General features: G+C 43.3%; 1 protein-coding gene across 4 annotated transcripts in view; it reads left to right on the top strand.

Moving 5' to 3' along the window:
- Nucleotides 1-10,290, top strand: part of kcnd3 (potassium voltage-gated channel, Shal-related subfamily, member 3) — a 115,587-nt gene extending 105,297 nt beyond the window's left edge. For 3 of the 4 annotated variants that reach the window (XM_042227443.1, XM_005914617.2, XM_005914618.2), the window contains exons 5-9: nucleotides 2,740-2,841; nucleotides 6,575-6,607; nucleotides 6,714-6,806; nucleotides 7,723-7,982; nucleotides 8,369-10,290. In XM_042227443.1, the coding sequence (XP_042083377.1) occupies nucleotides 2,740-2,841; nucleotides 6,575-6,607; nucleotides 6,714-6,806; nucleotides 7,723-7,982; nucleotides 8,369-8,543 (663 nt within the window). In that variant the 3' untranslated portion in view covers nucleotides 8,544-10,290. The remainder of the gene's footprint in view (nucleotides 1-2,739; nucleotides 2,842-6,574; nucleotides 6,608-6,713; nucleotides 6,807-7,722; nucleotides 7,983-8,368) is intronic. The other variant, XM_042227445.1, reaches the window with a different exon arrangement.

The raw sequence follows: 10,290 nt of genomic DNA, 5'->3' as shown, positions 1-10,290 counted from the left end.
CCGACTATTGCAGAGTCATCAGAGAACTTCTGCAGGAAGCACTGGGTGGAATTGTGGGAGAAGTCTGCAGTGTAGATGGTGAAGAGGAACGGAGCCAGAACCGTTCCCTGTGGGGCCCCCGTACTGGAGACGACCCTGTCCGACACACAGCCCTGAGGCTGTGTTCGGGACTAGGTAGCATGTCAGTTACTGCACATTAGCCACCATGTATGTGTATCTGCATCTGTTTAGACAGAGTTTGGTCCTTGCTTTTGCTACCAACGCTAACAATTGTCCCTCTGTGGCTTGCAAACTGTGTCACTAGGCTGGTCACTCCTACAGACATTGACATGGCCCTCCAGCTAACAATGAAGAAAATAAAAAGAAATTTCAGGAACCATGCAGCCATTAGAAATAGGCAGAGTCGTGTCTTGGAATTAGCATCTTAGGCCACAGAGCTAAACTTCTAACACTTCCTGCAGGTTCATGGATAATTCTTCAAACAAGGGCTCTAAAATTCCAGTAATCTCTTCATGAGACAGACTGCATGAGTTCAGACCCTCCTGAGACCATTATTTATTTACCAATGGTGCATGTTATAATGGTAATCAGGGACCTATCATTCAATTGTAACAGCAGACAGTCATGTTTTGCATTGAAAGATGTTGTTTGTGTGACCCTGTGTTCCAAAGTATTTTCACTGTCAGCGAAATTCATGTTTAAAAACGGAGTTTATTCTCGTTCATTTCACTAAACATTGTAGTGTATTTATGGTGTGAATGTCTATGTTTCTGTGCAAAGCTGATACCTTGGGCTATTTAATACTCGACGTTGCAATATGCTGGTGTTAACGAGGACACTCTATCCATTGCCTTTTTTGCACTCTGTGTTCTCAGTGGTGCTTCAACAGCAATTCAGTCTCAATCTGTTGTGCCCTGACTCTACCTGAAAGCACAGATGAGCCTAGACACAAGTGCCCAGGTCCCAGAGGCCCTGGGAATCTATCAGGGGCCTGAAAAAGCAGATTCAATCTAGCTGGACAAGCTCTCAACATCCCCTCTATTAGCCCTGCAGCGCCTGGCAACCACTGCCACAATATCAGGCCTTCGGTTTGCATGGTCACCCTAGAGAGACGATACCACTGGCAAAGTACAATACCTGAACATAAAGAAGGGTTATTCTAAAGGCCCGTGGGAATGCTGTGCCAGCACAGATGTACAGAGAGGGCACAAAGAGAGTGAGGAAAACTTGTCAAGGAGAGCCGGAAGAAGGATGACAGAGAGAAAGCGAGAGGAAGATAATCATGAAGGAGAACAGGAGAAAATAAACCGTTTAAAAGGAGTTGTGCTATAGATGCCAAAGTGCAGGTTGGTTGCTTTGCGTGTGTGTGTTCACGTGCACTCCCACATGTTTTTTTACCCTTGCCTCGTTTTAGATTGCCAAATCACAGCATGAGCTTTCTGCAGGTCAAAAATACATTACTGTGTTTTAAATGAAACTAAAGTCTGGGGATGAGCTTAAATTACCATTCATTAGCATCCTCTTACCGAGCCAGGTATTCCTGCTGCTGCTCCACAGTATAAGGTTTGCATGTATATGTATGGAAATTCACCTATGAAGACGAGACGTGCATGCATAAGCGCACAGCGATAAGCAAACATACATCCGCATACTTGATTAATCCCCCAGCGGTGCGTAAGCCCCCCGACAAAACGAGCTCTTCACTTAAACAGCTCGCAGTATCCTTCGAAGAATTTCTCTTCGATGAATCCATCATTTTGCTTTAAAATGCAGGAAAGTAATACAACCGAAAGCATGCTCTTTGTAGCCACACCGAGTTTTAAACCCAACTCCTGGCTTTTATGTGAAAATGGAAGACCTTAGAGGAGTGAGTGACTCACATTACACTGTTCAGTAAAAGCAGTTGTTCTGGTAACTGAGAGATTTACTGACACTCATATTTTCTCATACCCCTGGATACACAACCTGAAGTGCACTTGGACATGTTTGCACACAAACACACACAGAGACACAGTACATCAAAAATCATTATGTTGGAGTAGAATTTCTCCTCTGTGTCAAAGCTGTGCAAGAACTCCCTGCAAGCACCACAGTATATCTGCTCCTCCGTGTATTGCATCTCTTCTTGTTGTTGTTTTCGTCTCAAGCTGACTGTCTAACGCAAGTTATTTGACAACTTGGGTGGAAAAAAGCGTGAAAGAGACAGTGGACTTTGCGCTAACTATGATGCATGAGTAGGGTAACTGAAGATGCATTTAAGCCGACACCTAATACAGTGGCTCAGGAGTAAAGATGCGGCGCGCTATGGGAATGGACACTTTCTTGGTTTGTTTGCCTTTTTTTAATGCAAAACTGCTAACACAGCGGCACAAAAGCAGCCCGATAAATTGAATTCTCCACTTTAAATACAGAATGACACTTAGCTGCTTAATTCATCCAGAATTTACCTGCTCCGCTCCAGGCTCCCACCATAACTGACTTTCAATCCAAGGAATGTGTAATCGTGTAGTCACTATAAATCATTCATAAGTATCACTGGAGATCAGAGTGAATTCATCACAGGAGATGAGAGTGCATGTTTTAGTAGAGCATGATTTGATCTATAACTAAAATATCAAGCATGCAAAAGTGTTGAAGCTCAACCGCAATGGGTGACAGGATGATGCCATTCAGAGACTTGTTATGGTATAGACACTCGCCAACATCTGGTTACTCTTCTTTCTCTCTCTGTTTTTGTAGAAAGCCCGTTTGGCCAGGATACGAATATCCAAGACAGGAAGCTCCAATGCCTTCCTACACAGCAAACGTAATGGCCTGTTTAATGAAGCTCTAGAGCTCACGGTAAGACTCGCCTTTAAAGCACAGACACCTCCCTCGCTGTTGCATTGTGGTCTGACACGCTTGCATTTGTTGTGTTGTGTTGTGTTTTTAACTGACAAGACAAAAAGCCTGACCTCTGCGGTAACTAAGTCATGAGATACAAGCCCTCCTTGTCTGTTTTTTAATTACGCCAGCATCCCATCAGAGCAGCTATCTGTGGTCTCATTCTATAAGCGGCACTTCTAATGCGAGCATCTCTGAGCCCAGCTGCCCAGCTGAGGAACAAGCTTCGGGCAATGCAGCAGGAAAAGTAAACACAACTCAAGGATGTTCCATGCCTCACAAAAATGTTGCGGTTCATAAGCACTACAGTGGCCCGAGGCTGACACAGAACAAAAACAAGTGCTTCTTCCACCCGCTCGCTCACTTTCTGTGTCTCTGTTGCTTTGTCTCTCTTCAGTGGCAATGGTGGAAACCGGGATGGTACCAGCAGTGCACAAGCTGTAGCAGAAATAACGCAACTAATTTACATTCATGCCTGAATAGAAGAGGGGTGACTGCGATGCTATTTGCTGTCATGTATGTCACTCTTACACAGTGCTGTGAAGAAGGATTTGCACCCCCCCCTCCTGATTCCTTATCTTTTTGCATATTTGTCCCACTTGGTTGTGTTTCAGATCATCAAATAAATTTTAATATTAGACAAAGATAACACCAGTAAATATAAAATGCAAGGAAAAAAGTCATCTGTATTTGCCTCCTAAACCCAATAGCTGGTTGTTATTGTCTCTTTCTTAGTGTTGGATCATGAACTCAGTTCTTTATATGCTCTTGTGGGTTCTTTGTGTCCTCCTGGATGAACCATTAATGTGCTCTGGGAATAATTTTGGTAGACCACTCCTGGGAAAGTTCACCAGTGTTCCACATTCTCTCCATTTATGGATAATGGCTCTCATCGTGGTTCACTGAAGTCCTAAAGCCTTAGAAATGGCTTTACAACCCTTTCCAGACTGATAGATGTCAATGACTTTGTTTCTCATCTCTTCTTTAGTTAGTTGTATGAACTAAGGAAAAATCGTTTAGCCTACTTCACTTCCTCAGATAGATTTGTATTTTAAGTGGTTTCTCAATTAAACCTGTCTGACAGTAATCAGGTGTCACAGATTATTAGGCAGAGGACTCACTCGCAGGACTCTGAAATTCAGAGAGAAGGTGAGGGTTTATTTACAGTGTGGCACCAAGTGAGAATATCTACATATATATAGTGAGACAGATAACACGGGGCTCCAGGGGGTGCAGGGGGGTCCGAGGGGAATGTCCAAGGCGGGGTACATACGCTCCTCTTCAACTTAATCCGCAACTCACTCTGAATGTCCACTCCAAGAAATCCAGACGGCAGGGAATCTAGAAGGCCTGTGCACAGAGAAAACCAACATTAGGAGGACCCTCTAGGTGATCACAAGGAATAGGCCACACTGACACTAGGTAATGTGACGATGCAGCGAGGAAGCAGCCTCTCTTGCCATCTTAAGTCGTCTGCTAGGATCAGTGCGAATGAGCCACAGGTGTGTGTTCAGGGCGGGTTCAGAGGCGGGGAATCAAGGTCTAGTTCCGCCCTGGTGGGAGAGGCGATGACAAAAAACACACACACCACGACCTCTCCAGATCTGGAGAACCATGACATCAGGCCTGGCTGTGGTTAGTGAAATTGAAGCTTTCCAAAAATTGTGGTTAATCACAGTTAATTCATGATTTAACAAGAAGTGGCAATTGCTTTTTCACACAGGGCCAGGTAAGTTCAAGTTTCCAATAACAAACAAAAACATCCTTTAAAAACTGCATTTTGTATTTACTCGCGTTACCTTTCTCTAATAGCATCGTTTGTTTGACGATCTGAAACATGGAAGTGTAATAAATATAAATAAGGAACCAGTAAGTGGGCAAATAGCTTTTAGCAGCACTGTACATGAGTACATATGGCCCTGAATACAGCTTGCCTGCACATTTAACACTGATGGATAAATCTGCTTTACTGAAGGTTTCCCAACACTTTTCTTAAACAGTGTTAACAGAAACCAGAGCTCTGAGACGATATTTTGATATTTTTTATGACTTGATTGCCTGTAACATTTTTCCTGCCTCATTAGACTGTCCTGTCCAGTTTCAAAATTTACAAAAAAAAAGAAAAAATAAGAAGATTATTGTTTGGGGTGGTTTTCTTACCACCTTACTACTAAACCAATCGCCAGAGGGAAAAATAAGTAATTGAAAAAAGTAATTGACTTCTCTGTTAAATAACACTGCAAGAAAACAGATAAATGAAGCTTTCATTAGGTTTTAAATATTTTCTTGTATCATCTCACATGCCAGAATGGATTTTGAAATGGCACCAATTAAAGTGCTAATAGACTGCTTATGCCTAAAGTCAGCAAAGCTAAAGATCTGTGCCAGCTCAATAATTTTAATTGCTGTCAAACATGGGTTTAATTGTACTGAGGCTATTTACCAACAGTACATACAGTACCATGCGCAGCAAAACATTGTGTTTTGTCACCCAGCGTGTCAAGCTGTTTCCACTCTACAGTATGGTGGCCACCTGGGTGGTGAGCCATAGCCGCCTCCAGACAGACTGCTGATATGGGCTTTGAGTCGCATGTATAGAGAAGGGCAGAAATAGCTCGACCTAAACACCTGTGTTTTACTGCTGTGTTAGGTACAGATAAGCAGCGCGAGCACAGGTGCGCGGTGTCATCAGCGCAAGAAAGTACCCTCTCAGCACAGAAACCTCTGCTTACACCGCCAGCCAGCCACTTAACAAACAGAAAATTGCTACTACAAATCTTCCAAACATGGCGTTTCACTTGCCTCTCGGCGGTGCTGTGGAGCATGCAGGATCAGGGCAATGCTTTTTTTGGGGCTTTGTTTTTTTATAAACGGCTGAATTACAGATTCTGCTAGGAAGAAAACTGATGCAACGTATTGAAAGTCTGCATGCGAAACACCGCCGTAATTCTGACAAGTGCAATCAGAGCATTCGGCAACATACTGAAGAGAACGTGTTCCCAGGCGCAAGCTGAGGCTATTATGCAGAATAGTTTTGCCAATAAAATAAATAAATCTGTGTTTTCTGGGTAGTGGCTCCTCATACAGCATGGATAAATAGAATTCAAAATCCTTATATAGACAGAAAAACTCCAAATGCTACCTTAGAAAAAGTTGTACATGAAGAAAACAAACAGAACATTTGAACATTTATTCTCACTGTAACTAAAGAACACATAAGCAAATGAACTGCTTATCTTGCTCTCTTTACTTTGTTAAGAGATCTGCGAGTTTCCCCGAGACTCGAAAGACCGCTTATTCTCTGACTCACCTCCAAACTGCAGCACTAGAAATAGCACCTACTCGCAGACAAGTAAACACAGACACAGAAATGGGGGATATGAAAAACAAGTCATTATGAGTCGCCTGTTGCAAGGCTTCGTAACAGCACCAAAGGAGGGGAAATGTCACAATGGAAATTTTTATATCAGTTGTATATACTGTATATCTATTAGCATCGAGTTGCATCTCCATTCCAGCACAGATCAATGCGCCGGCTCAGCTGATGTTAAAAGAAATGCCTCTCTGGGTCTGAATAGTAATGTTCCACTGATTGGCATGACTGGGACCCTGACAGCAGCCTGTTCTGAGTACTGAACTATAAACACTAGTAAACTCTGTGTGTGTGTTCTCCCTTTGTCTTCTTCTCAAGCAACTTCCATACAAGATGAACCTTTCGGATCAGGTACTGAGGCAGCCGTTGGTCGTACACCTCCCACAGCTGATTATTGTCTCTCTGCAAGGAAGCATAGCATAACATTTATTTTTGTATTTGTGTGTGTGTGTTTCAGGGTTCCACTGAGGATGAGAAACGCTTAAGCAAGTCTACCTCTCTTTTAGAGAGCCAGCATCACCACCTGCTGCACTGCTTGGAGAAAACCACAGTGAGTGTTCTCATACTCGAGCTCTTTGTCATAATAATATCTTAGTTCCTGTTTCACAGAGCTGAGGAGGCTCTGTCTGTATACAACTCGAAATTGTGCCGTCATCTATAGATTTCTTTGTATCTGGGGTTCATTAGGTGAAAAAAACTGACAGCTTGGCGTAATGTGTAGATCGACAGTATTTTTATGTCCAAGTACTGCTAACCAAAGCGTGATATCCAGTGCTTTGTGTTGCACTTACGATACACCCTCGACATGCCTGTATGTCCGTATAGATGCGCTCTCTGTTTCACAAGCATGACTCACACACAAGCTGTCACTATTTAAAGGCATTTGTCTGCACTCGCTTAAGTCCAGTGTAGATGTGTTCACCTGTGTTTTGCTCAGATGCGAACTGCAGCCCACTGATAGGTCTGTATGTTCACAGCCTCCGAGTGACCCCTTTCATGTGAAAGTAGTATACATTGTTCATATGATGATGGAAAAATGATTCAGAGCTAACCTGTGAGGCTGTAATGGGCCTTCAGAGGACATTAGCTTATATTAATTTCCTGGAGAATTTTAACCAAACCTGCCATTTGTCTTACCCTTACTGCTACTCTGACCCTAACCTAAGCCTAAACTTAAGATATAACGATTTATGTTACAGGGATCTGTTTTTTATGGTTATATGTGGTCATATCAGATTTATGTGCCCATGACATGAGTAATACTTGGCACACACACACAGCATGGACACTCACATAAAAAATAATCACACTTTCTGAGTTATTGATCTAGGCAACAAAGCAGAAAATGTCAGGATATATGAAGCCATGTACATAGATATAAATGCTGTAAATTTCACATGATTGTTTATGAGATTGTTTATGACACCCTGTCTCGCCGTCTCCCTCCCTGTCTTGTGTCTTTGTAGAACCACGAGTTTGTGGACGAGCAGTATTACCAGCAGAGCTACCTGGAAGGCGGGCTGCAGAATTACCCGTCCCGAAGCCCCTCCCTTTCCAGTCAAGACGGTGTGACGGGGACGTGCTGCACCCGGCGAACCAAGAAGCACCACACCCCTTTACCGAACGCCAGTGCCCCAGCACACATGCAGCCTTTGACGCACACTCACACGCACCCACAAGGCTTGCAGGAGCTCAGCACCATCCACATCCAGCCTCTCAGCACCAGGTGAGATCAGGGTAACAAAAAGCCAAAGCAGTTCCATCTCATACACTTGGACCGCTCAAGTGAAACTCTTGAGATTAAGACGTCTTTTGAGATGTGCTCATTTTCCCCCGGCTAAGAGAGCAACTTGAGTGTTTTGGAGTATTTGCCTGTTACACAGAAAACAGAGTATTATAAGTATCCTCTTGAAATAGCTTCTCCTGTGCTCTGACAAAGTGTTGTATAGACACGCAAGGCTGGAAGTTGATTTTCAGTACTTCTGGTGTTTGTTTGGTCAAGAGGAGAGAGGAGGATTTCTCACTCTGTCCTCGGCACTAATCTTCACAAAAAGGAATATTTCTCTATGGATTGTCCTAATCCTTGCTTGTCTTTCTTAAATTTTCCTTCAGCCGCTCCAGTCTGAACATGCGCGTAGATGAGCCAGCCCCTCTGAACTGCCAGAGCAGCCAGATCACCACAGCAATCATCAGCATTCCCACGCCCCCAGTGACGACTCCGGAGGGTGACGCTCATCTGCCGGCAGGCCCCGCCCACCAAAATGTTGTGAAGGTGTCCGCACTGTGAAGACTAGAGTGCAGGCGCGTCACACAGAAAGACAGATTTAAAAGGAAAAAAAACTAATCGAGACAGACGGAGGGACGGAAGAGGACAGAACGACGGAGGAGAGAAAGCGTTCAGAGTCCTGGTCTGGCCTTGGTTGAGCCTGCCCTCTGCTGGTCATGTACTGTAACGACATGGACTCCCCGTGTGGACGGAGGATGGCTTTTAGATACAGTGTCGTCATGTTAGTGGTTGGCGTACGTGTTCGTGCGAGTGAAAGAGTGAGAAACCCCTGTAGGGAGTCGTTTTAGATAAGCGGGTGAGTGAGTGAGTGTCTCCCAAGTGTCAGTGGTGAGCTCCCCGAGTAAGTCATGTGTCACTGTGCACAAAGCACCTTTTCTTATGATTTACGCTTCAGTTTGACGTTTTTAGCTGGAGATGTAAGGAAACCTCAAAGGGAAACAAAGAAATAACAATAATAAGACGTAATCAACCCACCGCCTCGTCGTTTGTTTTCTGAAGTTGTAATCTCTCCATAGATAAATATGGCTCCAATCCTTTTCAGCTCCAATATTATTCCAATTTGAGTAAAATTCCAAAAAGATTCTGATGGTTTTCATATTTTCATATTTGTGAATGGGTGCGTGTGAATTTATTTTTTATTTTTGGGGGCTAGATAGAGGAATTGTGATCTTTTGGATAGAAGGTGTGTGTGCGTGTCTTTGTTCCTCAGCTGATTGAAAACTTGTGTTTCAGTTCTTCTGAAAGTCTCTGTGGCTCAGTATGTGGTATATTTGACTAGCTGCCACTCTGAAGGGTTCAGCACACACATTTCTGTCCAAAGTTCTCAGCTACAAGGCTTTTACACGACATGTGCCTGTTCTGCTGGAGTTTAAAGATATTTATTCGTTTTTTTCTAGCTTTCTGAATTTCTCCACGTTCCCCGTTCATTCCCACTTTTCGGCTCTTCCAGCCTGACGGACCTCAAATATCTCGATTTCCCTGATGTAGAAACCAAAAAGTCTATTTTTAATTCAAAACCATCACAATTAAAAGCACAAGGCGTTCGCTGAGAATTTCCGACACAAATCTGTCCTGAGCCTGGGATCTTTGTGAATATTGTTAATAGAATATTTTGTAATATTTGACCATTGTTTGGCAGAACCAGTGAAGCTGTCCTCTCGTTCTCTCTCTTTGCCTCACTCTGTCTTTCTCTCTGCTCTCTCTGCATTTCTCTCGCTCTCGTTGTTGTCCCGTTGTATCCCTTCCTCCTGTGTGAACAACAGTATGCTTTCAGTAGTCTTTCTAGCCGTCGACGTTTTTTCTCCCCCAAACTCAGCGGGCATTTTTTTTTGAAGTTGTTGAGTATATGTACTCTATGTGGTTAGGAAACTTGGTGTTTGTACCTTTTGTCCTCCTTGGTGTTTCAGATGATTTATTTACTTTATCTTCTGGAAAAATTAAAGCAGGGAAGTCTGTTGTAACGGTGACCGCAGAGACACGAGGACACTGGATGAGCTTCAACAGATGTCTGTCACCAAAAAAAAAAAAAGAGTGTTGTTCTGTCTGTTCCCTTGAAGACCGATATGTATTATTTCTCATCTAATCCCATCAAAGTTGAGCTTTGTAACTCTGGATTATGACTTTTTTTAAAAATCTTGAATGTCATTTTTGGGTTCAGCGACCCCAAAGAGAAGTCTGTCTTCATGTGGATTTTCACCAAAAGAGGAAAGAGCAGACCAACCACCCGCTTTGCTCAGTGTAGATAAAA

This window comes from Haplochromis burtoni, unplaced genomic scaffold (genome assembly GCF_018398535.1).
Source record: "Haplochromis burtoni strain Fernald_Lab_line unplaced genomic scaffold, NCSU_Asbu1 Contig_9, whole genome shotgun sequence".
In the NCBI taxonomy this organism is placed as follows: Eukaryota; Metazoa; Chordata; class Actinopteri; order Cichliformes; family Cichlidae; genus Haplochromis; species Haplochromis burtoni.
Note: the sequence above shows the minus strand (reverse complement) of the source record. Positions and strands in the feature narration are given on the sequence as shown.